Source organism: Aedes aegypti, chromosome 3 (genome assembly GCF_002204515.2).
Source record: "Aedes aegypti strain LVP_AGWG chromosome 3, AaegL5.0 Primary Assembly, whole genome shotgun sequence".
In the NCBI taxonomy this organism is placed as follows: domain Eukaryota; kingdom Metazoa; phylum Arthropoda; class Insecta; order Diptera; family Culicidae; genus Aedes; species Aedes aegypti.
The window spans coordinates 315873831-315901630 of NC_035109.1; the positions used below are offsets into that span (position 1 = coordinate 315873831).

Consider the following 27800-nt stretch of genomic DNA (forward strand, 5'->3'; position numbering starts at 1 on the left):
AGGAATAAAAAAATCTTCCAAATGTCAAAGGCTGTCTGAACAACATTATGGACATTCTATCTTATTAAATCATGAGATTTAACAACAGCCAACTCTGCATAACTTCATGTTCCATATCTCGACAATCCTGGGAACTCAGTAACGTCAGTGACATCCGGTTTTATTTGGCTGTCTGAACAGCTTTGTCAAAGACTCGAACTTGCTATTTCATTAGGATCACAATACACAACTAGCATAAAATTCTTCATTCAACATGTTCACTACCGCTACCCAGTGAATTACGAGCTAAACTGTTTTGTCTTTCGGATTGCCTTGACCTTCTAACAACTTAGCCAAAAATTTGAACATTATTCCTTATCAAAATTATGTGATAGAACTTGTATGATGTAAAAACTATATAAATTAATCTGTTTTTCGGATGCCCTTGACTTTCTGAATAACTTTTCCGAGGACTCAATCTTTCTATCTTATTTGGATCAAAAGATAAAACTAGTTAAGAATGCTCTATTTCACATGCTCACTAGCGCCACCTTGCAGCAAATTTTAGAACCAGACTGTTTGCAATTTGGATGTCCTTGAACATAATCAACTTTGTCGTAGACTAAAACTTTCTATCTTATTTGGATTATCAGATAGATGCTCATATTTATCTGCACACCAGTGCTACCTAACGGATACATTTTGAATCAAATTACCTGTTTTCCGGATGTCCTTGACATTCCGAATAACTTTGCCGATTTTTCGAACTTTTTATCTCATGTGGATCACAAGATAAACCATGTTAAAAATGCTCACTAGCGCTACCTAGAGACAAAATTGCGAACCAAATTATTTGTTTTCCGAATCTCCTTGATCTGCTGAACAACTTTGCTGAAGACCGCAGCATTATAGATCATCAGCATCTTGAGATATAGCATCATGAATGTTCCTGTTTCGAGGTGATGCTAAACTTTTCAGGGTGACTCAATGTTCAGCTGAGTGTTGCAATACTTTTTCAAGCGACTCCGTATTTATGACGGGTAGTGTATATGCCCTGGGTAGTCGAAAACATTTATTTTACGAAAAGATCTTCAACCGGTGGAATTTAAGCCTACGACCCTCAGTAAGGTCATGCTGAATAGCTGCGCGTTTACCGTTAAGGCTATCTGGGCCCCTACGCGTTATAATAGGTGAATATGCAAATACCGAATACAGGTAGTCGATGAGTAAAAAATAAATTAAAGATTAATGTGAACTGTGAACCAATCAAAAATCCGTCTTGCTCCAAACTGAAACAAGTAAAACCTTCAAATTCTACCCTAGTTTATCAGTATCATTTCCTCGCCTCTATAAACTATCCCTATTTATAACGTATCAACCGATTGTTAATCTAGGTTTTCCATCTTTTCTCGTTCCATTTTATATCCCTCCCACGGAAACCACGCTCCCGTGTCGCGCATTTGTGTGAATCCTGATTTCGCGGTGTACCAACCTGGCACCGCATCACCTGAATTCGCTTTCACACAAACCGACTCACACCTACATGCGACCCCAAACTCGTTCGTGCACACTGGTGGGTTTTGGCGCGCAACCACTCATCACACTAAAATGCACACATACATACACACACACGCAGACACATCAACGACGGAATATTTCAACAGCAAGCAAATTGACAATGAGATATTAATGAAAGCACAACAACCGCCACCAGCCCCGACGACGAGTACCACATCATCACCTCCGAAACATCATCCTGTTATCACCACCATCCCGTCTTCAACACTGGCAACTTCCGGCGCCTCCCAGCAGCCACCCCTAGCAAGGCTGCAGCAGTCCTCGTCATCCGCTAGTTTTCCATCATCGTATAGCAATCAGCAGGTGCATCAACAGCTCCGTAGTGCGCCCAGTAGCAGTAGTAATACTAGTCAACATCATCCTCCTCTCCCTCATCATCCGGTGGTGGGTCCACGATCCAGCACGACCAGCGTGACCAGCAGTAGTGGCAGCAGTGCGGGTGGTGGTGGTGATTGCGGGTCGTCCTCGAGTCAACACCACCAACATCACAATCATCATCACCTTCTGCCAGGGACGGTTTCCGCCGTCAAAAGCGGACTGCAGCAGCAACAGCAGCAGCACAATCATTACAGCAATGGAACGTCGTCGTTGAGTCTGCTGAAGCCAATGCTTACCAAAACCGACTCGATAGACATTTTTGATTGTAGGTGTTTTTTGCTGTGTGAATGTTACATTACTGTGTGTTTTTGAGTTTTATTTTTGATTGCAAGGGTGTGCAAAGTTATAAGGTAGTATTAGAATTTGACAAATTTCACAGGAAGACAAATTTTGCACGCGGTCATTGTCATATTCTGTTCTAGATGTTATAAACTGTTATTGTGGAATGAGAGTATTACAACAAGAATAGCAGAGGACAATTTCTTTGTTGCTGCGTGTAGGTTGATTCACTGTCATAGTCCTAATCACGCCAAATCGTATTCCGAGCTGCCAGCAGTCTGTAAGATTTCAATGAAATTTTCTGGATGTGTAGACCTTAACAAAATAAGCCGCTTCCCGTTCAGCCATGCAATGAACTTCTTCAAACATCTTTTTCCAATAATAAAGATTTCTGTCTGTTGATTCTTTACCGCTAATTTCGATACATACATTCAAGTATATTTATCTTTATATAAAACCTAAAAAAGAAACATTCTTTATCAATCAAACGGTATAAATCTTCAACAGTTATTGAATTAAATTCTCATTTTGAAAAGATTACAATAACAATAAGATGAACATTATCCTATTATTATTATTATTTATAACTTGGGATCGGTACTACTAGTTGCTAACATAGACAGTCATCTCTGCTAGAAAAAAATGTATTGATTAGCATTCTAGTGCGACCTTCGGAAGATAAGGCTTTTTAGATCAAACACTGATTCACCGGTTCATACAGCTCATTTTATCATGATCTAAATTATTTCTAAGAAGTAGCTCGGATCATCACCTCTTGGACCACCAAAAGGATGCTAATAAGAATGTAGGTGTTATCGTAAATATTTTTGGGCAGCAGATGGCTACAGCTAGATTTTTCTTGAAGCCAACTCTTCCCCCATATTGAGAGGTGTAGATTGATCGCAATACTCATAGTTTATGAGTGCTTCTAGCCACCCTTAGGTGTGTAATACAGTATGGCTTAGTAAGTGTCTTTTGGCTTGCAATTCTCCTATTATGAATTCAATTCCCAATCAAATAGGTATTGATAAAAAAATCATAATGAAATTGACAAGCACATAGAATCTCACAAATTCTTTTGACCAATTTTTGCCTGCAGGTCGATTAAGCAGAAGAAATCCATTATTTTGGTATCGAAATTTTGATAACATTTCAGGAGGACATTTTGCGCACAGCTAAATTTCTTCATGAATCGATGGCGATCGTTATCGTATTGTTATATAAGCGTCTTTAAAGCTCGCCTTGAAGAAATGTGAAGAAACTTAAAGAAATGGTTGACCGGGTTTGCATAGGGTAGAAGCACCCTTTTATTTATGAGCATAACTCTCATTTTCATATTGAAAATCGCGAGGGTTAATATGGGCCACCAGAAATATTTCCGTCTTCAACTTTGGTTCCTAAATTGACCAATCACATTGAATTCTTATGAATAGGAACACTCTGACCATATTAGGAGTATAGAAGTTCAAACTATAAGAAAATTAGGTTATTTTTCTTTTGTTGTTGAATCAATTTAGACGACTAAATGAATGAAGCTTTACCATGTGAATATGTTATACTAAACACGGGATGTTTTAATGCTACTTTTCTGAGTATAACGGTGTACCACTATGGCTACAAAAGGCGCTATGGCCAAAACGGGAGCTTCTACTCTACATAGTTTTTCCAAAATCCATCTGGACTATCGTTTGAAAAGGGTCAAATTTTTTACTTGTTTCCTTTTTCAAAACGTTTTACACTCTGAAAAATTTCATTCAAGACAAGAAAAAGTATTTGTAAAAATGGCAAAAATTAAGTTCAAGAACCAATTACGACATTTTCCAGAGGGGGCATGTAATATTTCAGTATGGGCATAAAAACGCAAGGGAGTTAACTACACATTGCTCCGTAACCGCTTTACCTTCCCCACTATATGTTTTTTAAATTTTCTTTTAAAACCCCCTCATATTCCAGCACATTTCTTGGTTGACTTTCTGTTTTCTGGTACTCCCTGCCTTTTCGGTCTTTGAAAATTCCGTCTTGTAAGTGGAAATCTGATTATCTAAATCACAAATTCTTCTTATTCTTGTTATATGATAGATATAGGACATGATAGCTGTATATCAGTCTTCCCAAAAAAACACCGAACACGTTGGTTCAGGCGGTTTCGTACTCTCCTTGTACACTGTTCTCGTGTGCAAACCTAAACTGTCGAACCTGAACCTAAACCCAAACATGTGTACACCCGATTCTGTTTTTGCACGGATTTTTTTTACACGGCCGTGCAAAAAAAGTTTCCATACATTTTTTTCCACCAAAACCTTATTTTTGCATGAAACGTCGAGAAATGGTGTTACTTTTTTTGCACGGTTTTTGAAATTTTGAACTGAAAACTTTTTTTGCACGGTACGCATCCCCCGTGCAAAAACAGAATCGGGTGTATAGTGAACATTGGTTCAAACGCCGGTTCGAAAACCGGTTCATTTGTACCTGTATACAATCGCGGTTCAAATTTTGGTGCCAATCTTCGGTTGCATCCGAGGTTCAGAACGGATAAACAGAAAACAGTTGATATCCACGCTTATCAATTTCTACTTATCGTGTCTTGTTGTATGATATAGTAAAATCCTTGCTTTTTTCATAAAGTTACCGCTAAATGTCATTTAAAGTATTAACCTTAGTAGATCTGCTTAAATTAACACATTTATTTTAACCTCGAGGGTCTTGCGATTTGAACCAAAAAGTTCCATATATGATCGTAGAAATTTATCCGCGTTGATTTCAACCGTCTGTCTGCTTTGTGCCATTATTTGAAGCTAAGATTGAACCGAAGTACACATGTACCGGGTTCGGTTTGAAACACTGGTACAGAGACTAAGCGCGTTTGCGGTTCAGCACAAGTTGCAAGGTTCAAACCATGCATGCATCCATGACTTCAGAAGTACTACAGAAGCACAGAAATATTTTTCTTCAGTTAACCCCTTTATCAGTAGCTTCATGTTTTACCGCAAAATAATCAAATCGCGATAATTTTTTCGTTTCTGAATATTTTTGCACCATTTTTTCATAAGTTCTCAAAAAACTATTCTAGTTTAAAAATCCGTGTCGGTATTAATTTTTGGTGATCTGGTTTTAAAGATATTCCGATATTCCTTAGGCGACCGACATTCTTCATATTAAATGTTTTCGGCGGCCATTTTGTTTTGGTCAATTCAACCAAAATAAAAAAATAAAATGTGGACTGTACAATGCCTGTTAATAGGAAGCTTCTCTAATAAAATCATACTAATCAGTTAAGTATTCCTGGCAATATTGGAAAATTACGATATGATATTTTTGAAATTTTCAAGATCTTTATTTGGCCAGCTTGGTACCAGAAACCCAAATCTCTAAAACTTATTCGAACAAACTCAAGTCAGAAAAGTAAACAAACTTACTTTTTGCAATTTCTCATCGTAATAGGCTGTTTTTCATCACGCCAATCTGTCATGAAACGGCCTACTTTCCTGCACTGAAGTATGCAGTGCGGGAATAGTCATTACGCAACTGAAACCAGTGCTGAAATGATTCATTACGCAACGATTTTTCATTACGCAACTGTTTTGAGTTGCGCAATGAATCATTACATATCGATATTTCAAAAATTGTAAAAGGCATTCCGATATAATTCCTGATACTCGCAAGTGGTCTTCTACGAAATTGCAAAAAAAAATGTTGCACGTAACTCGTTGCAGAACTCGATTTTTACAGCACTCGTCGTAATTATCCTACTCGGCAAGCCTCGTAGGATAAATTTACGACTCGTGCTGTAAAAATCATCATTCTGCAACTTGTACAGTAAACTACTATTATCAATCCTACGTGTTTTGCAGACGAAATTCTACACGTTACGCTCTAAATGAACTCGAAACTGAAGAGACAAAGTGGCTTAAGCACGAATCAAAACAAAACACTACTTGGGTCGATTTTACACTGGTGTAAAAACGTCGTAAGTAACTGAATGAAACGGGTTATAATTTTGTATTATAGTTTTTTTGTGGGAAACGATAGAAATTACTTATTATTTTACAGTGAGCTGATTGTATGCAAAATGTAAGCGATGTACACGGCGAAAACATGTTAAAAAGATGATTAATTTCAAAACAGGTTTAGAAGACAGATTGTGATCTACGTCGATTTGAAAAAGTAATCGGGAATGCTCATTATTCAAAGACGGCTGCACCAAATTGCTTAATTTTTTTCATTAAATACTACTCTCATTAATGTGAGTGAGTGAATACGATAAAAATTCAGTAGCCTAAGAAATTTACGTGGGTTATGGCTACGATCAATATCAACTTAGATTCTAAGACTTGAAGAGTTTTTTGATAACTTGTGGAAAACGGTGCAAACATATTGAGAAACAAAAAAGTTATCATGATTTGAATATTTTTTGCGATTAACTTTCTTTCCCACAGCTTTGTTCGACAATTTAACTATCAAAATGGCGTTTTCTAAAAAAAGTTTTTGTTGAATTGAGTTTTATAAAAGTGCTTGAACAAAAGTTGTTTCAAATGAGCTATATTATTCAAAACCACAATAAAAAAATTGATTGTTTTTCAATAGTTTGACCTCACTTATTTCGTATAAATATTTCCGTATAAATTTTTTCCAATCCTAATTGAGCTACTCGTACCAATTCGGTTTAGCCCGCGTTCGTTGAAAATCGGTAGATCACCTGTGCTACCGTGGGAAAGAGAGGGGTAAAATTGTAGCTGCTAGAAGAGGGGTTAGTTTTGTCGAAATTGTTTTAGAATTCGAAAAAAAATGTCAAAAACGTTGCTTAAGCTGACATTTTAGATTTGCCCCAATTTTTTTCTAGTTTTCTTGAAGGCCACAAATTTCAACAGATATTTCGTAGGTAATTCATTTTTCCAACACTTTCTGTTAGGAGACAATCACAAATTTTCGACGTACAAGAATTCTGTATCAATTTCCATACAAAGTAGGCAAAAATCGTAGAAATGGGCAAGCATGGGAAACACTCACTCAGTTATTGCATCTCCCTCACTCGCTTCCACGCACAGTCAGGAGCGAGACTGCCGTTTCTTTAACGATGCCGAACGTTTCAATTTCCAGTGCCCATTCTGCTTCTTCGGTGAGCACCAAGCGAAACAAAAAACGACAAACTGATTGAATCGCTCCCGATTCCGAAAGCAGCCGAATGTAATAGCGAATGATTGTTTACATTCTGATTCCGTTCGAGTGGCATTCGCGTTGGAGTGCTGACGAGCGTTCACTGACTGGCAATCCACACCACGGATTGATTCAGTGAGAGCGAATTCGCTCAGTCAGTTCAATGCATTCGGCGAATGGATGCTAAATGTATTCACTCGTGCCTCGTAGATACAAGTGTATTGGTATTCACATCTCTGCGTGTTCCTTCCGATTCTCGATTTTACATAATCGGTTTCGACGCTTTCATGCTACACTCCACCCAGTACGGTTCAGTTATCACTGAATGTTCGGTAGCAGTCGATTTTTTGCTATTTTTTATCGGTGGCGTTCGGGTGAGTGAGTGAATTTTCTTATGCTTGGAAATGGGTTGAAAATTAGCCCTCTCACCCTATGTGTCAAACTAAGCTAAAACAAGGTTTCAAGGTACTGTTCCATATTGGATCCCTACTTTTTCATCTAGTCTAATTTCTTCTTGCTCCCATAATCTTCGAGCAAAAAAAAAAAAACATGCGGCTAATTAAAATTGGAACTCTACTTATGATACAAGTTCATTGCATCAGTTTTTGCATTTTATGGAGTCGATAAATTTGAATCCTAAAATATATAGTATGTACTGGAAATCGAATTGAGAGCGTAATTTGCTTTGTCTTATACTTTTAAATTTGTTGTTAAACAAAACAAATGCATGGTTTTGAAATTATATTCAGTCAAACGGAGCACTCATCGCCTGTTTTCGAATGAAATGGCTCATGGGAGCATGAGATGAACTATGGAACTGTTATCCTTCGATATTCAATATAATGGTACTATGAATTGTTCTATGTACTATGAAGTTTTGCACACCCTTGCATAGCCAGTAGTTACCTATAATGTGATGTGATAAGTTTGCATCCTGTTTTACTACTATTGCTTTCCTGTTATGCTACGACCCAAAATAGTTTTCATTTCAACTAAAAGCATCCTTGTGTTCGTCCTATAATAGTTATCTTCACTCGGAGAAGAAAAAACGTGTACAGAAGTTATCATCCTTCCTACATATTTGCTGTTATTACTGTCGCACTGCACTTACCCTTTTCCTCGATTCCTGTTCAGCATAACTGCTTCTACACATAACATTTTTTTTGCTCCGTTGTCAGCTGCATGGATGCTCAAGTTGCTAGCGCGCGACGACAAAAAATATAATTGTAGCATCCTCTTTGCAAGCCTTCCGAAACTAATATCGCCACTGTCTCACCCGTGTTTTTCTATCTCATTTATGTCCCATCCGTCCCGTGCAATGGGAAAACAACACATCCGGCGACATCCCCTTTATATTGATTGGGACGACAACACAGGCAAAAAGCTCGAACGGGGCATTTCGCGTGCTACGGAAAATGTGAACCTGGTGTCCCGGGCCCGGCAAGAGTTCGAGATGGACCTGCACACCCAGTGCCACGAGCAGAACGAGAAAAATCTCAACTTTATCGACACGCCGGACTACACCTTCACGCTGCCCGATCTGACCAAGTACACGGAGGAGTTTCGGTGAGTATTGCATGCCTGTGCCGCCACTATATCGAATTCATTGTAAAACGAAGCGACTGCTAACTCGTGTTTTATGTTATGGCTATTCTTTTTTTTTGCAGAAAATTTCTCGAAAAGGATCTAATCGATACGTCTACACTTAACTCGCTGGAGGCGACCAATCGGTTGAACTGGTGGTACGACTCCGGAGTGTGTCGAAAGCTATGGCCATTAACAACTGCAGGTGAGTTTTTTGTTTGAGATGGATAATGAGCAGGAATTTTCAAAATGGTACGCGATACTTAAACTACCGCTATTCGTATAACTGTACACCCGATTCTGTTTTGGCACGGGGGATGCGTACCGTGCAAAAAAAGTTTTCAGTTCAAAATTTCAAAAACCGTGCAAAAAAGTAACCGACGTTACATGCAAAAATAAGATTTTGGCGAAAAAAAATATATGGAAACTATTTTTGCACGGCCGTGTAAAAAAATCCGTGCAACAACAGAATCGGATGTATTATGTTCTGTACTAAAGGATTTTCAGTAACCTTGGGACAATTTTTTGTTAGAATGAAATTTTCACTAATTTGGCCAACAAATTTATCTAGTATTTATTTTATGAACAAAACTGAAAGTCAAAAAAAGTTCAAAATAATTCCAGGAATCCCAACAGGAATGTTTTCTAAGATTCCCATGTAAGTTCATCAAGGAATTACTCTAGAGATTCTTCCATGAATTCATACGGATATTCCTCCAATTATTTCTGCAAGAAGGGATTCCTTGAGGAATTTTATCAGAAATTTTTCAAAGGCATTCAACAAGATTTTCTTCAGCAACTTCATGAAATTGTTTAAGTAATCGATCAGGTGATTCTTCAGCGAATCCACCAAGGTTTTTGTTAAGAATTCCACTCAATTTATGTTTTAAAACTTTTTTCCAGGGTTTTCTCTTTAAGGATTTCGGTAGGGTGTAGGGTATGAGTGTTTCGATTAGAATTACTCCTCCTTACAATTAGATTCATTCAGAATTACATTTTTCTAAAGATTATTTCTTGAAATATTTCATACCTAGATTTAAATTTTTCCATATTTTTTTCCAGTGGTCTCTTGAAAGGAATTCATTGATTATTTCTTGAAATGTTTTGTAAAAATATCAAAAAAAATCTTCGTTTTATGTGCAAACGTATCCTTCAGAAAGTCCTCTAACAGTTTTTACTACAGAAAATTATTTATTGATTCTCCCAGGAATTTCAACTGATGCGTTAAATCAGGTCTGCCCAGCCTTTTTAGGTTGCGGAACTAATCTCAGAAACAATTTTAAGCTGCGGACAAATTTTTTAACTACAAAAAAACATTGTGAATTCCAACATTTTTGAAAAGTCGATGAAAAATCAATTACTTAGTTGTTTTTTTTTTTTTTTTTGCAATAAGATGTGGTAATTTCTGTCGAACATCTTGCTTACTATTCTGTAGAAATTCATCTCAAATTCTAATAACATGTTTGCCCTAGAATCTGAGAGTTATGAGCACGGGTCTACCACAAAAGGCCGAATCACATAAGGCCGAATCACAAAAGGCCGAATCACAAAAGGCCGAATCACAAAAGGCCGAATCACAAAAGGCCGAAAGCACAAAAGGCCAAACACACTTAAGTTCGGCAGGAACTTCTTCAACTTTTTAAAAACTTTAATTCTAATTTACAACCACTTTATTCACTACACTATACCTCTAACACCGGTAGTTGTTCAGACGCCTTCAGGAAAAAAGAGAACGAGCCACGCGGTCACTACCTTTTTATAATATTAATCTGCTGACTCGGCAGTTGACGCCATCCACTATGTTATCCATGCATGTAAGTATCGCCATCCATCCGGTGTGTCAGTGTATGCGAATGACTACGTTTCGCTAACGGCTCCCCTTCTAGTTAGAAGCCGTCCTCGGCTTCCTCTATTGCTGCGGGATAAGCGGTATGCTTCTCGACTCAGGATGCGCCTCGGTTGAACTGCTATTTTCCTTGGTTCCTTCTCGCATGTTCGGTGCAAAGACTGTTTTGAAAATGAAAAGCTTGAAGACTATGGTTATGATTGTACCCAGTATGAAGACCAGTAACGTTGTTGCTGAAGCGGAAACTATCCACCCAAAGATGTTTAGTTTCCAATGTATATTTTCCGTTGTTAGGTTGAGGTGATCTATATGGTTCCGATGCTCTAAATGTAGTTCCTGTAAATGTTCCAACGGGATATGATTTATCACATTGGTCGGATTTACCTTGATTGTGGTAACCGGTGTGAACGGTTGTATTTCCAGGTTAGTACTTGTGTACTCCTCATCGTCCAGGTTTATCGTACAGTTTGAATGCTGAATGAGGTATGATCCACTAAGGAATCGGGTGGTTGAACAGTTGGACCTCAGGGTGATGTTGTCTCCGTGAATAACAATATTGCCATCGTTAACTTTTCGTATAGTTTTATCTCCATAGATTCATTCCATGGGGCAATCAGCTGTCTCTCCGGAGATTAGTTGTTGCATACATTCTGTGAGTGGTTCTAAATTGGTATTGGAACACACGAAGAGAGCTTTTAACTTAGAACATGGGCTTTGTGAGATGAATGAGGTTTTCCCTTTCAGGTAAAATGGTTTTGGTAAATGAATGCGGTAACCTTCTGCAATTACTGGTTCAACGAAGCTGAGTGTGTACGGTACGTTTTTGATTCTGGGTATTTTCAGTATGTATATGAATGTGTCTTTGTTGAACATTACGTAAGCACTGGCGATGTTCAAAATACTGTCAACCGAGTCAAGTCCAAAGCCATTGCCGTTGAGGATTCTTTGTATGGCTTCCAGTTCCCGTTCGTGAATAATGCGACTGTTTGGGATGCTGCTTCTCGCCAATGTAATGGATTCCTCGACAACTTCTAGGTAATACAATAGTTCATCAAGTTCGAATACAAAATTAAGTGAATCAAAGCTTTTAAATGTAACATTTTCTAATTTTTGCTCGTTATCTATCAGAAGATTGAAAGTTCTTGTAAGGTTTCTCATTCTTTTCTCGAATACATTATTAATGTGTATTTGATTATTATTTTCAGTTACTAAAGAATTGATTGTTGAGTTAACGACTTTCAAATCGTCCGCATCAGGACTGCCTGATACGTATTTCCACGCCATACCGAGTGATTCCCATCTCTTGAATCTGTTTTGAGGTACAATTCTGTTGAACGTTAAGTGTATTTTATTTATCTTTTTTCTAATAACTTGATCGAAAAGTGAATTTTTTATATCAGAATTTTTAGTTACATAGTCAAACAAATCTATAGCATCTTTTATGGCTGTTAAATTTACGGGATGAATTACTGATATAACTGTTACTAATCCTGGCCTGTCCGAGAGGTATGATTGCTATGGGATTATTAGTCAGGTCGTAAATGCGGATGTCTGTCCAAGCTGTAGATGTCCAGAATAGGAAACATAGTCTGAAATAAAGTCAGAAAAAGCAACATACCTCGTCAATCCCATTAGAGTTTTAAATTTTTCTTATGAATTTTGATGTCCGTTGTGTCGGTAATTGTTTTGTCATTCTGTTCCTTTACCTCGACCAGTCTATATCTATTGCTATATCGAGATGGTTTGACTTTAGTTTTGGCAAGAATTCCTTTGTTTTTGATGTCTTCATAGTCTTTGTCCGTTTCTACTATTTTTGAATTATGTCTGGTAGCTATTCTGGCAATATTGTCTTTGGCAGTTTGTATTATTTGTTGTTTCATCATGTTTATGTCCTTCAAGTCTAGTGAAGTCGAATTTCCGAAGATTATTTGTCTTGGTGTGAGATTCGTTGTCGTATGCTTTGCGTCGTTATACAGTGCTGTTATAAGTGAAAGTCCTTGGTACAGATTTAGGTTATTGATTTTGCTTCGGTTTGCCATAAACATCTCTAGGAGGGTGTTATGGAACCTCTCGATGATGCCATTACTATTGCTGCTACTAGCATAGTGAACGGCAACACCGTTTTCTTCCAAAAAGGTTTTGAAATTTTGGCTCCGAAATGATGTAGCTTGATCACAAGTGATCAATTTTGGTATTCCAAACGTTTTGAAGTATTTAATGAGAGTTTCGATTAACTCTTCGCTTGTTTCGCTACTGATTTTGTAAAGTTGTGCAAATTTAGAAAATGAATCGATGACTGTTAAGAACTTCTCTCCTTCCTTGACGTATACGTCTATAAAGATATTCTCTAAAGGTTTCTCATATGTTCTTCGCGTGATTGGAATTTTAAACGGATGCCGTTCGTATTTGGCAAATTTACAGTCTTGGCAATTTTTCGCGAAGTTCTTAACAATCGATATCATATCCGGGAAAAAGACTGATTGACGAAGTTCTTCGTAATTAAGCTTCCAACTTCTATGGTTAAAATTGTGCGTTTTACGAACAAATTCGTCTTGGTCTTTCTTGGTTATTAAATCTGGCAATTTCAGGTTGCAAAATTGAACTTTCATCCCTTTAAAATTGTCAACTTTTTTGCTGCGAAATATATGGCCAAGAGCTCTTTTGCTGTAGCGGAGTACTTTTCCTCCGCTTTCGATAGGGTGCGCGAAAGGTACGCAATCGGTCTTTCGTGTCCGTCTACCAATTGAGTTAAAACGGCTCCAATGGCGTAATTCGACGCGTCCGTTGTTAGAATAAACGGCTGATCGAAATCGGGATAGATTAATAGAAGTTTAGAGCTCATAATTTCCTTTAATTTTGCAAATGCTTCCTCATATTCCGGAGTAGAAACGATAAGTTTGTTTTTCCCCCGAAGCATACTAGTCATTGGTTTTGCAATTTGCGCAAAACCTGGTATAAAACGTCTATAATATGAAATAGTTCCTAAGAACGATTTAAGTTCTTTTGGTGTTTTCGGGAGAGGCCAATTTTCAACTGCCTCCACCTTTTTTGGGTTAGGTTTAACCCCTTCCGTGGTTACAACGTGTCCAAGGAATTCTACTTCCTTTCGAAGAAATTCCGACTTGTCACATTGTATTTTCAAATTTGCTTCTTTGAGAGTTTTCAAAACTTTCTGAATATCTTTCATATGTTCTTCCAATGAACTAGAGAATATAATGATGTCGTCCATATAGACGAAACATCTTACTCCCAAGTGTTTACGTAACACAGAGTCCATGAGACGCTGGAATGTCGCGGGCGCATTCTTTAACCCGAACGGCATTCTCACGAATTCATATTTTCCATTGTCAACATTAAATGCTGTCTTTGGAATGTCAGCTGGTTCTACCTCTATTTGATGGAATCCGCTGGCTAAATCAAGCACAGAAAAATATTGCGCCTTGCCTAAGCGATCTAGTATTTCACTTATCTCGGGTATTGGGTAACGATCCGCAGGCGTGACTTTATTTAATTTCCTATAGTCAACAACTATGCGGTACTTCTTCACACCTGAATTGTCTGCTTTCTTCGGGACGACCCAAATGGGGGAGGTCCAAGCAGAAGACGATTCTCGTATAATACCGGACTCTAACATTGTTTGTATATGGTCACTTACTATTTCTCTCAAATGGTATGAATACTTGTAGGTTCGCTGGTGGATCGGGTTGCTGTCGGTAGTTTCAATTTTATGTTTTACTTGATGTGTGAAATCTAATTTTTGTCCTTCTTGATAAAAAATGCCTTTATATGGTTGTAGAGTCTTAGCTAAGAGTTTGACTTCTTCTCTGCTTAGGTGATCCGCTGGGAAGTTCAGTCGCGGACACGTTTCATGTTGATTAAGGAAATAGCGTTCATTTTCGAGCGGTTTAATTTCGTTCAGTTTAGCACGCTTGGTACTGAATAAATGCACTGTGGCACGATTATTTTTAGCTGCATATAAACCAGGTTGTAACGTAACACCGGTCGTTAGGTTTAACTCGTTCTCAATGAGAAATGTCCCATCGGAGGTGGTGCATATCTCAGCTAGCTCCTCCGTTTGTTCGTGGAAGTTCCATGAACGTGGATAATATTTTGAAAGTGGATACTGAATGTTTCTTATCAACAGTTGATGATTGCCTGAGTCTATTTTGGCTTTCATTGCTGCTAAGTTTTCGTAGCCAATGAGGCCGTCGAAATATTCATGAAATTTAAAAACGTGAAAAGGAAGCTTTTCGTTGGATACTATGGGGAAAATATTTATGTGGACCATTTTGTCGATGATAAATTTACCATTTTTGTTCGTTACTATTGCGGGCCGATCCGTTATTTTGGTCCTGTGCACATGTTCCGGACTAATGTAAGATTTATTTGCGCCCGTATCGATTAAGAATTTAAGCACTCCTTTATTTGTCTGGTAATTAATGTAAGGTATAAAATTGTTTACGTTGCTGCCTGCTGACGCTCTTCTTCTAAAAAATTTGAATCATCACTATGCACTTCACTGTTTGTCACATTGTCATCGTTGTCGTCATCATCGTTGTCATCGTCGTATTCATTAGCCACGTCGATCTCGTTAGTATTGTATTCTGCCCGAGGTTTATGTTGTTGCACTTGTTTTTTATAAACAAATTTACTCGCGTTTGGATTTGTTTTGCCGTTATTGTTATTATATGAGCCGCTGCTTTTAGGGTCGTTATGAGGTCTGGACTGTGAATGAAATTTAATAGGCTTCGTTCTAATTTCTGCGTTTTGATTTATGGATACGGCTTCGTATGCTTCTTCCAACGTATTTGGCTTCGATTGTCTTATTATGGAAGCTAAAGGCTCCCCAATGTTATCTAAATATCTAGTTACACTTAAAACATCTATAATTTGTCGTACGGATAGAGGATTCGACATCAAATTTGCTTTAAGTCTTGTGTTGATGTCTTTGCAATCGTTGTAAAACCTGAGGTGGCTTTTGTCACCTCGCCGTAAATTGAATAACGACGACACATTGGTCGCAAAGTCTCGGTGGTCACCATATTGTTCAATCAAAATTTGTTTGATACCATAGATGGTATCAGGATCGCCATTTGCGCATAGAATCGCGCGGGCATCTCCTTGTACTTTATTTTTTATTGCTCTTAAATACATAGAGCTTAGTGAGTCGGGCTGACCATTCGCGCCCTTTATTTTGAACATGTCGTATAGCTCGTCCACTTCGCGTAGCCAGCTCGACAGTTCCTTCTTGTTGCCGGAAAATTCCGACAAATTTTTGATTGGATCGGGAATGCAGAATTTGCTGCTATTCCCGATCGTCATCAACGCTTTGAGCTGTTCAATTTCAGCTCGAAGCGCCTCCATTTCCGAAGCCCTGGTTTCAGGCATTGTATAATATGAATTTTAAAAAGTATTGGTTTGAAAAATAGGATTAATTAGTTTCTACTTACAGACTTGAAGTCTGCATCCGGGTTTTCTCGATCGTGCGGCGGGACTGTTTCCTCTATTTTAACACCTTCACGATCCCACTTCTGACACCACTTAAGTTCGGCAGGAACTTCTTCAACTTTTTAAAAACTTTAATTCTAATTTACAACCACTTTATTCACTACACTATACCTCTACCACCGGTAGTTGTTCAGGAAAAAAGAGAACGAGCCACGCGGTCACTACCTTTTTATAATATTAATCTGCTGACTCGGCAGTTGACGCCATCCACTATGTTATCCATGCATGTAAGTATCGCCATCCATCCGGTGTGTCAGTGTATGCGAATGACTACGTTTCGCTAACGCACAGTAGGCCAAATCACAAAAGGCCGAATCACGGAAGGCCGAAATTTTAAAATAAATTTCAAGGAAAGCCACAAATATTCAGCTCATTTTCATACAATATTATGGACATTTTTACAGTAGGGTAAGCGGGACAAGATGCACAAGTAACATTACTAGCTGAATAAGAGTGTATGATTAGTGTTTTAGGGTGTATCAGCTGGTATATTTTTAGCTGACACACCCAAAAAAATCTATGATTGGAGCTTAAGTGCGAAAACTGTAAGGGTGTACAGTGCCTGTTCGATTTTGGCAACATGCTAAAAAAAATCATGTTGCCTAAATTGAACCGTTTCAAAATTTAATGATTGATTTAATAAAACTTGTATCACTGTAATAATGACCACGAATTAAATTTACCTATTTTGAATATGGTAAGCATTAATAAGGCCCACAGAATCATTGAGACAGGATTTGTGACTGACCATGATCCATTTTTGTGTACATGGATTTCCGTGTTGCCAAATTCAAACCGAATTAAAATCGAACGGGCACTGTATGATTAAAAGTATTCTTAGTTAACTTAGTATTCTTATGATCACTTAAAGTGATTATGAAACGAAGCCAAACTTTGAATTTTCAAGTGCACAAGACTGGAGAATCTGACAAGAATTCGCGTTGAAAATCAATCAAATTGCTTGCTTGCTTGCTGGTGGTGACCAATGGGATGAAATTCGCGGAGCGCTATTTGGTTCTCAAATCTTGTGCTTTTGAAAATTTGAGGTGTGGCTTCGTTCTATAATCACCTTAAACACTTGTTATACCCTATCTCAGCAATCATTCTCCTGTTTGTTGCGTAAAAGACTATGTTGGCATTATACCGAGAAAACGCTTGCTGTCCGAACTCGCTGTCCCTGGTCGGACCTAAAAATGGAAAAACATCCTCTGTTTGCATTAAACCTAGCAAACGCCTGGAAAAAGCAGCAGAATATACCTCTTTGAGCAGTACAGTCCACAATCACCTTGCTTCCAGCAAACGCATGTTCCTCTCAAAGAATCAATACCGTACCGATAACCCACGTTTCATCCCACGGAAATCAACAAGCCTTCTGATAGCAGCACGACAATGCAATGATTCTCTACTCTGCGAACTATAGCGTAAAACACTCCTTTTTCCCAAGGTCAAGTTCCTGGTACTTTCTATGATACCTTGAGATTTAGAAAAGGGTCATAAAATATCCTAAACACGTCGTTAGCCTAGTCATGTAAAATAAAAATCCTGTAACGTAACACCGATCTCTCTTTATACCTAAAACCCCGGATCCGCATTCCTGTTTCAAGAACTTCGATGAAGAAGTGCCCATAGACACAATGAAAAGTGAGAACCCCAGTCAAAACAAAAAAAAAACAAAATCTATGACCTGTAATATGGAATCCATACCCAAAAACTAACCAACGAACCATGATGGATGCACATCCAACAGCGTTCGAGTAAGTCACTCCAATGTAAGGGTAGATTCGTGAACTTTATTGTCACTTCAATGAAATGCAGCATTCCTGCATAAAATCTGGTGAGAAGGGTTTCTATCGCAACAGAGTCTCTGAGCATCGGTGGATCCATGCATCATCGATCATCCGTACTTCGACCATTCATCACTCACGACCTCAAATAAAAGAACATTTCTGTCGAACACCAACACCACCGGTTTGTGTGAATTTCTCACGATTTTTTTCCCGCATTGAGAGCCTTGTGGGATGTCATTTTAATTTACTGATGACCCCAATCGTTCGGGGCAACTGAAGTATCGCCAAATACCGACTAAGATGGTGCTTTACTATACGCCTAGCATTGGCGTGATGCTACGCTGTAGCCATCAAGAATCCCTGGAATGGATTCTTAAAAGACTGAGGAATTTCTTGAGTAATTAATGATAGGGTCTATATAGAAAATTCCTGAAGGAATCTCTGAAGAAATTCACTGAGAAATCTCTGCAGTCATTTCTGAATGTATCCTGGAGTAAGTCATGAAATTTTTTGTGCTTGAATTCTTGAACGAAAATCTTGGAATAATTTATAGGAAAATCCGTGAAAAATCGCTATAAAATTCATAACACATTTTGAAAAAAAAAAATCAATTTCTGATGCAATTACTGGAGGAATCATAAAAAAATAAGTAGGGAGACTTACGGCTTCGGCACCATTCGACTATTATCGGCAACCAAATTTCAAACGTAAATTCACAGTATTTTTCTATCAAAACACACCAATGAAAACATTCAGATGATTATTTGTTCTGTCAGCTACCAGCTGACGATATTTCCGAGACGGAACAAACAATTTTGCCAGAGATGTCATCAATTCAAATGAACACACCTCAAAACGTGATTGATTTGGAGCTGCGGAACATATTCTCCTGCAGCTCTTATGGGAAAGTTGCCGAAGAGAATGAGGCTGCCGACAATATTCACACTGACAAGAGATGTTCGCAGCGTTGTAAAAACGTTTCCAGGAAGATTTTAACAAGTCTGTCGGTGTAAATCGATAGAGGATTGAGCAGTGCATAAATGTAAACAGACAAACAAGTAATTTTTCTGATGATGTCCGAGAAAATTACAAAAGAAGCGAGGTATCGGCTTAGACTGCCAAGAATACCTAAGCTCCCCTACTAAGAAAAATACTTGGGGTAATGTTAAAAATATTGTCCCAAGAATGTAGGTTTCCGCTAATAGAGTTCGCTGCAACTCTTTTAAGCATTCAACTTATCATCTTTTCCTTTAAGGTGAAACATAACGAAATACAACGATGGCCGGCACAATGGCCGACATCTCCCCCTACTCACGTTTTCAAAGGCACAAAACTGGATAAATAGTTGGCAAACGTTCCGATCTTCTTATTTTAAGCTTTCTGCTAGCGCACAAAGCCAAAATAAAAAGTGCACTTTTGTGGGATGCTTTCTTCGCGAGATTTGTGTCTTTGAAGTTTTAGTGCAATCTTAGAAGTTGATTCTAAACTGTTTCACCTTAAAGTGGAAATGACTCGAACTTAAACCGCATGATTCAAGAACCCAAGCTAAAATCAAATCCGTTTCAGCTGAAAACTTTTTTCGAACACTCACTGGTGGTAACTAATCGATCACAGTTTTGACGCAAACGGTTATCTGGTACTTCAACTTAACAGTTGTGGCGGGCAGTCCTAATTAAGGCAACTTTCGACTGCTGGAGTGAATATTGACTATCAGCATGAAATTAGTACCAAATCTCTATCCAATGTAACAGAAATAAAGAAGGCAATCTTCATCTACGACTGTAACTACGAATTTGCGCGACTTTTTCAATGCTAATGCTACCTATATCTCTCTCCCCCATCCAGGTGACGGCAACTGTCTACTGCACGCGGCTTCCCTGGCGATGTGGGGCTTCCACGACAGGCGGCTCACGTTGCGCCGCGCCTTGCACGACATCCTCTCGAAGGAGGACTTCCGGGATGCTCTCTACCGGCGGTGGCGCTTCCAGCAGACCCGGGTCAACAAGCAAGCCGGCTTCGTGTTCTGCGAAAGCGAGTGGGCCAAAGAGTGGGAGGAAATTGTGGCGATTGCGTCACCGGAACCGCGAAGAAACTCCAAGAGCGTCTCCCGGCGACGCTCGTTGCTGATGGAGAAGAGCTTTGACGGTGGTTCCATGGGCGGTGACGACGAGAATGCAACGTACGAAAGCTTAGAGGAGATTCACGTGCTAGCCTTGGCGCACATTTTGCGAAGGACGATCATAGTCGTGTCAGATGTGTTCCTGCGAGATATGAACGGGGAAGCGTTTAGTCCGATTCCATTTGGGGGTGTATATCTGCCGTTCGAGGTGCCGTCGAATGAGTGCCATAGAACACCGTTCCTCTTGGCGTACGATATGGCGCATTTCTCGGCGCTGGTAGTAATGGAAACGGCCGGGGATTATCCGCCGGCGTTGATCCCTCTGGTAGATGCTAGCAATCAACTGTTACCGATACAGTTTTGTATCGATCCGGGAGTGGATTTTGATTGGCGCGAATACGACGGAAGTGATGGCAACTGGGTGCTGACGGACCGAGAACACGTGGCTTTGCTGAAGGAGTATTTGGACATCGTATACGCGCCAATGCCGGACAGTCCGGATGATGATATCTACGACGACTACTCGGACGAAGAGTATGAGAAGAAGATTGCCGACGGGGAGATTGTGTTTTCAGACGAGAACCATAACAACGGAACGAGTAATCCGAATTTGGCCGCAATGACAGCTTCGAATCAGTCGCTTCCTCCGTATCAATCCGGTGCGAGTGGCGGTTCTAGTGGTAAAAGTAAACTGCAAAATGTTGCAAGGCAGTTTGGGAGTATCGGCAAAACCGTGAGTAAAAAACTGAAGAAGAACATTGGATCCATCACGAGGATTGGCAGTAAGAGTGGGCAGCATAAGAAGTCAAGCATTTCGTCGGATAAGTCGTCTAGAGGAGATTTCCCCAAGTTTCGAATTTTGTGTGCTACGCTCAAAGCGCGACGACACGAATACCAGGAAGAGATGATAAAGAATTATCTGGAATGTGCCCAGGAACGATATCTGGAGATGGAGCGAGCACGGGAGCGGAAAGCACTGGAAAAATACAGTAAATATGTGGACTCTGGGACCGATGTGTGTGACTACGCGGCGGACAACGGAACGGACATGATGAACTGCATAAACAAGGGTTGCCTGAAGTACGGGACAGTCGACACGAGCTACATGTGTTTGGAGTGCTACGATACCCAGCGAAAGCGAGAATCTCAATCCTGTAATCCTAACGAGTACATGCCCCGCTATGGAACGGGTAAATCCAAATTCTACGCCCAAGCTGACATGGAAAGCCACAATCGCATCCAGCGCCTGCCTTCCGTGCGGCCACTGACCGAGCTTGACCAAACTCTTTATCTATCCCGGTCGACATTCTACAATGACAAACGAGCAATCGGCAGAAGTGCAGCGATACCTCGGCACGGATTCAGCCCTACTGAGCGTCCGATCACCCCCAAACCAATCACCAATACCACCAGCCACTCGCCGGACTATTCCAACTGTGCCAAACAGGCGACGGCCATGTCGGGCGGAATCGTTGCCACGGTTTATTCGCCCGGAGGCACGATCCAGAACCGCGCAGCGCAACCGGCGGGAATGTGCGTTACGCTTCCGCCTCCGGTAGCCAGTCCGGTTCCGCAGCATCATCCATCGTCGTCAACGCCGACATCTTCCGGAATGTCGTCATCGTCTTCGTCGGGTTCAAACGCTTCGGATTCGGCCCTACGGCAGCAACCTTCCGGAATGATGAACAGTAGTCATTACGGGAAAAATCAAAAGTGCCGAACCGAGGGCTGCAGCTACTATGGCAGTATCAACACGAACTTCTACTGTTCCAAGTGCTGCCAGGAGAACAACGTCTAATCTGAGAACGTCTCGTGGCAATCGTGTAAATATTCGCAGTCACTGCGATCACCCCCCCTTCCCCTGAACTAAAGAAAGGTAAGAAAGTTGTTATTCTTCTATACATTTATAAGCATACGAAACGGCAAAAGTCACGCATATTGCTCTGAATGCTATATTATGCCACTATCATACCACTTTTTGGCGAAAGTACGAGTATTTTCCTTTTCGAACCAAAACCCCCCACTCAACTATCGATTGATAACACTAAGCGCTTGTTTAATTGTTGAACTCTACACTGTAAAAATCAAACCGAGAAAATGTGAACCGTAGGAAGTTGTTGCGATCGATCCGATGATGATCGGCTTGGTTCATATCTAGATTAGGTTCAGTCGTTACCGTTATTGACTTGTTTACTGAGGAATTATATCTGTTAGCAGCCGCAGCGGACGCACACTGATCGAAAAAAAGTGTTCTAGAAGAAAGTTTAAGATTTGTTTCAATAGTATGCAGCTGGTATGTAGAGACCTGAAATGACTGAGGAGGCGTGCCTGAATTAATTAGAGGAAAGTCGTTTCGGAGCGGATTTGGTTGAACTCTAATGTTGTTATGTTTTAATGTAAGACAGACGTATTTGGATTTGGACGAATAGATCGATTGAATTAAAGGTTGCCGTTGCTATCTCATTATGTGCCGCATCACAAGACGAAAAATCTATGTCTGGGAGAAGATTTCCAGTGTAACTTAACATACATGCAAATAAATATTCGACAGCTTGTTATAAATTTCAAATCTTGCATTTAGATATGTACACAGATCATGCATAACAGTGTTTTTGTCCCAAAGTGGTTCAGTCCTTAAAAATACGATTTTTTGTAAACTTTCAGAATTAGGGGATCTCCGGCGGAATTGGAACTTTTAGATTTTGGCTCAATAATTGTTTAGAATTCCATTTGTCGCCCTTCCTGCATATAAGGAGGCGGATCCTATTCTTGCCACTTTTGATTCACTTCGGCAGTGAGGTTTTTTAAAGCTACTGAGTTCATATTGGCCAGAATATTGACGTATTGATGTGCTACTTATTGCAAAATTTCAGACAATTCGGACGAGAGAAACCCCTTATTCCAATGTTCCATTTCCAGATTCTGAGATCAATCGCCATCGTAGTGCCGTTTTCTCCTTTTAAGACGCTCGAGAGAAGCTTTCGCAACTTATCAAATAAGCTTTACCAGATTATCACAGAAGCTTTCGCAGCTTATGAGACAAGCTTTGCCAGCTTCTGCCAGAAGCTTTGTCAGCTATTGCTCTCTCAGCTTTCAAAAGAGGTTTTCCCAGCTTCCGAGAAAGGTTTTCCAACCTCTGAGAGACACTTTCCTAGTTTTCAAGAAAAGCTTTCGCTGCGAGGATTTGGCAGTTTCTCTGAGAAGCTTTGTTATCTCCAAAAACACGCTGGCTGCCGAGAGAACTTTGTCAGCTTCTGAGAAGAGTTCTCACAGTTTATGAGAGAAGAACCTTCTGGAAGGCTTCGTAGTTTTTGAAATAAGCTTTTCCAGCTTCTGAAAAAGGGGTTTTAAGCTTATGGGAGAATTTCTGTAAGATTCGGAGAGAATTTTCGCCAGCGTATGGGAGAATCTTAACTAGCTTGTGAAAGAAGCTGTTTCAGCACGTCAGAGTAGTTTTACAAGCTTCTCAGAGAAGCTTTGCCAGCTTTTGAGAGGAGCCTTTTCAGCTTTTATGAGAAGTTTTGACAGCATCTGAAAAAAGCTTCACTAGTTTCCGAAAGAGGCATAAGATAATCTTTTCCACAGCTGCCCACAAAAAACTTTCTTAGATTCCGAGAGAATTTTTTACATCTTCTAAGAGAATTTCTCACAATTCTGAGAGAAGTTTTCTCAGCTTCTGGGAGTTGCTTTTCTAGTTTTGAGCGAAGTATTTCTAGCTTCTGACATAAGTTTTTGTGGCTTATGAGATGAGCTTTTGCAGCTTATGAGAGAAGTTTTCATTGCATTAAAGTTACTTCAAGAAGCTTTTCTACTTCCGATAGAGCTTTTTTGCTCAAAATTTGAGATTGCTTTTGTTATGTAATTTTAATTCAGAAGAGAACACGAATTTTGGTTTTGAGAACATTTTAAAAATAAGCCGCACTCTAATCGCCATTCAAATATTAACCATTGTTCCGATTTGACCTTTCAAGTCTCTTGAGAGAAGCTTTCGCAACTTATATTTCGCAGCACCCAGATTATCAGAGAAGCTATTCTAGTATTCAAAGGAAGCTTCTGCAGCTATCGATTGAAGCTTTCGCAGCTTCTGAGAAAAGCTTTTTCAGCATCTGAGAAAAGCTTTTTCAGCATCTGAGAAAAGCTTTCCCAGCTATTGCTCTTCCAGCTTCCGAGAAAAGTGCTGAGAGAGGCTTTTCGAACTACCGAGAGAAAAGCTATCAAGAAAAGCTTTCGCTGAGCAGATTTGCTAGTTTCTCGTGGACGGTTCGTCAAATTCAAGGAAAAAAAGCCAGCTGCCGAGGGAACTTTACAAGCCTTTGAAAAGAGGAAGGCTTTCTAGTTTCCCAGTTATGGCTCTCACAGTTTCGAAAAAAGGCTTTCCCAGAAAAGTTTTCCTGTGCCTAGAGAAGCCTTTACAACTTGTGACAGATTTTTTCGCAGTTTTCAATAAAGTCTTTCGCTGAAAAGATTTGCCAGTTTCTACGAGAAGCCTTGTCAGATTAACTCAGCTGTCGAGAACACTTCACAAGCTTCTGAGAAGAGCTCTTCCGAAAGAGGTATTATAAGGTCAGATAAGGTTTCCCCCAGCTGCCGCCAAGAGCAGCTTTCTCAGGTTCCGAGAGAATTTTTCACACCTTTCTCAGCTACTGAGATAATCTTTTGTTTCATGTGATGCATTTCCAGAGAGAAGCTATTATAGCGTCTAAGTTACTAAGGATATCTTTTCAACTTCTGAGAAAGCTTTAGGAGCTTATGACAAGAGCTTTTTCAGCTTCTTAGAGCAGCTTTTCCATCTTCAAAGGGAAGTATTTTCCAGCTCTGGAAGAAATAAGCTTACGAAACTTCTGAGGGTAAGTTTTCCAGCATCTAAGAGAAGCTTTTTCAGCTTCAAAGAGAAGCTTTATCAGCTTCAAAGACAAGCTACCTCAGCTTAAAAAAAAAAGCTTTCTCAGCTTCAACGAGAAGCTTTCTCAGCTTCTTTAGGAAAAAGGAAGCATAAAGGTTTCTCTGCTTCAAAGAGAAGCTTTCTCAGCTTCAAAGACAAGCTACCTCAGCTTAAAAAATGCTTTCTCAGCTTCAAAGACAAGCTTCTTCTTCTTTCTGGCGTTACGTCCCCACTGGGACAGAGCCTGCTTCTCAGCTTATGTTCTTATGAGCACTTCCACAGTTATTAACTGAGAGCTTACTATGCCAATGACCATTTTTGCATGCGTATATCGTGTGGCAGGTACGAAGATACTCTATGCCCTGGGAAGTCGAGAACATTTCCAACCCGAAAAGATCCTCGACCGGTGGGATTCGAACCCACGACCCTCAGTTTGGTCTTGCTGAATAGCTGCGCGTTTACCGCTACGGCTATCTGGGCCCTTCAAAGACAAGCTACCTCAGCTTAAAAAAAAAGCTTTCCAGAGCTTTCCAGCTCTGGAAGAAATAAGTTTTCGAAACTTCTGAGGATAGGTTTTCCAGCATCTAAGAGAAGCTTTTTCAGCTTCAAAAAGAAGCTTTTTCAGCTTCAAAGAGAAGCTTTCTCAGCTTCTTTAGGAAAAAATGAAGCATGAGGCTTTCTCAGCTTCAAAAAGAAGCTTTCTCAGCTTCAAAGACAAGCTTTCTCAGCTCCAAAGATAAGCTTTCTCAGCTTCTTTAGGAAAAAAATAAAAATAAAGCATAAATCATTCTCAGCTTCAAAGAGAAGCTTTCTCTGCTTCAAAGAGAAGCTTTCTCAGCTTCAAAGAGAAACTTTCACAGTTTCAAAGAAAAGCTTTCTCAGTTTCAAAGTGCATCTTTCTCAGCTTCAAAGAGAATCTTTTTCAGCTTCAAAAAGAAGATTTCTCAGTATCAAAGATAAGCATTTTTAAGCTTCAAAGATAAGCTTTTTCAGCTTCAAAGAGAAGCTTTCTCAGCTCCAAAGATAAGCTTTCTCAGCTTCAAAGAAAAGCTTTTTCTGCTTCAAAGAGAAGCTTTTCCAGTTTCAAAGAGAAGCTTTCTCAGCTTCAAAGATAAACTTTCTAAGTTTTCGAAACTTCTGAGGATAGGTTTTCCAGCATCTAAGAGAAGCTTTTTCAGCTTCAAAAAGAAGCTTTTTCAGCTTCAAAGAGAAGCTTTCTCAGCTTCTTTAGGAAAAAATGAAGCATGAGGCTTTCTCAGCTTCAAAAAGAAGCTTTCTCAGCTTCAAAGACAAGCTTTCTCAGCTCCAAAGATAAGCTTTCTCAGCTTCTTTAGGAAAAAAATAAAAATAAAGCATAAATCATTCTCAGCTTCAAAGAGAAGCTTTCTCTGCTTCAAAGAGAAGCTTTCTCAGCTTCAAAGAGAAACTTTTACAGTTTCAAAGAAAAGCTTTCTCAGTTTCAAAGTGCATCTTTCTCAGCTTCAAAGAGAATCTTTTTCAGCTTCAAAAAGAAGATTTCTCAGTATCAAAGATAAGCATTTTTAAGCTTCAAAGATAAGCTTTTTCAGCTTCAAAGAGAAGCTTTCTCAGCTCCAAAGATAAGCTTTTTCAGCTCCAAAGATAAGCTTTTTCAGCTTCAAAGAGAAGCTTTCTCAGCTTCAAAGAAAAACTTTCTCAGCTTCAAAGAAAAGCTCTCTCAGCTTCAAAGAGAAACTTTCCCAGCTTCAAAGAGAAGCATTCTCAGATTCAAAGATAAGCTTTTTCAGCTTCAAAGAGAAGCTTTCTTAGCTTCAAAGAGAATCTTTCTCAGCTTCAAAGATAATCTTTATCAGCTTCAAAAATTAGATTTCTCAGTTTCAAAGAGAAGTTTTCTCAGCTTCTATGAGAAGCTTGTTCAGCTTCAAAAAGTAGCTTTATCAGCTTCAAAAAGAAACTTTCACAGTTTCGAAGAGAAGCTTTCTCAGCTTCAAAGAAAATCTTTCTCAGCTTCAAAGAGAACCTTTTTCAGTTTCAAAGAGAAGCTCTCTCAGCTTCAAATAGGGACGTTCCGATATTGAGAAGTATCGATATTTGATTCGATACGATTATCGAAACAAAGTATCGATACCACCGATATATTGAATCAAAATATCGATATATCGGAATATCATATGATATGTTTCAATGGAGCAAAATTCCTTTATCACTTAGTGACCTGCCGTTCCCTAAAATTCGACAAAAAAAATCTTTGAATACTCAGGATTATTGCTGTTTTGACAGAAATTTACATAAATATCTTCTGTTAACATACATTCTAGTACATTTTGAACGGAAGCAGCTTTCGGTTTTCTCTAAATCTAATTTATTTGTTGTATTTAAACAAGAAATAGATTTGATTTGGAGAAAACTACACACATGTTTTTCACTTAGAACATGTAGATGTCTCTGCTACTTTCGTTCACATTTTCAGAGAATGACAAATCGTTGATCAATTTTTATGTACGCAGAATTTGCGTAACAATCAGGCAAGTTGTAAATAGGTATCCGTCAATTATCCTTTCGCAAGGACACCGCCAAGGCCCAAGACAATTCCGGACTGCTGAGGGATGCGTCAATTTCGTCTATGTCTATGGTAACTGACGAGAAGGAGGCAACCTTCATAGTGCGATATGAGACTGTACCACCTACGAATGCTTAATGCTTATTCTGAAACCCCGCAATTACTTG

At 39.3% G+C, this 27800-nt stretch overlaps 1 protein-coding gene across 10 annotated transcripts in view; it reads left to right on the forward strand.

Annotated features, from left to right (window-relative positions):
- Positions 1-22781, forward strand: part of LOC5567349 (OTU domain-containing protein 7B) — a 96491-nt gene extending 73710 nt beyond the window's left edge. For 8 of the 10 annotated variants that reach the window (XM_021852488.1, XM_021852494.1, XM_021852495.1 and 5 more), the window contains 4 exons: positions 1616-2200; positions 8745-8934; positions 9036-9157; positions 19939-22781. In XM_021852488.1, the coding sequence (XP_021708180.1) occupies positions 1616-2200; positions 8745-8934; positions 9036-9157; positions 19939-22010 (2969 nt within the window). In that variant the 3' untranslated portion in view covers positions 22011-22781. The remainder of the gene's footprint in view (positions 1-1615; positions 2201-8744; positions 8935-9035; positions 9158-19938) is intronic. The other 2 variants (XM_021852496.1, XM_021852497.1) reach the window with 1 other exon arrangement.
- Positions 22782-27800: the final 5019 nt, after the last annotated feature.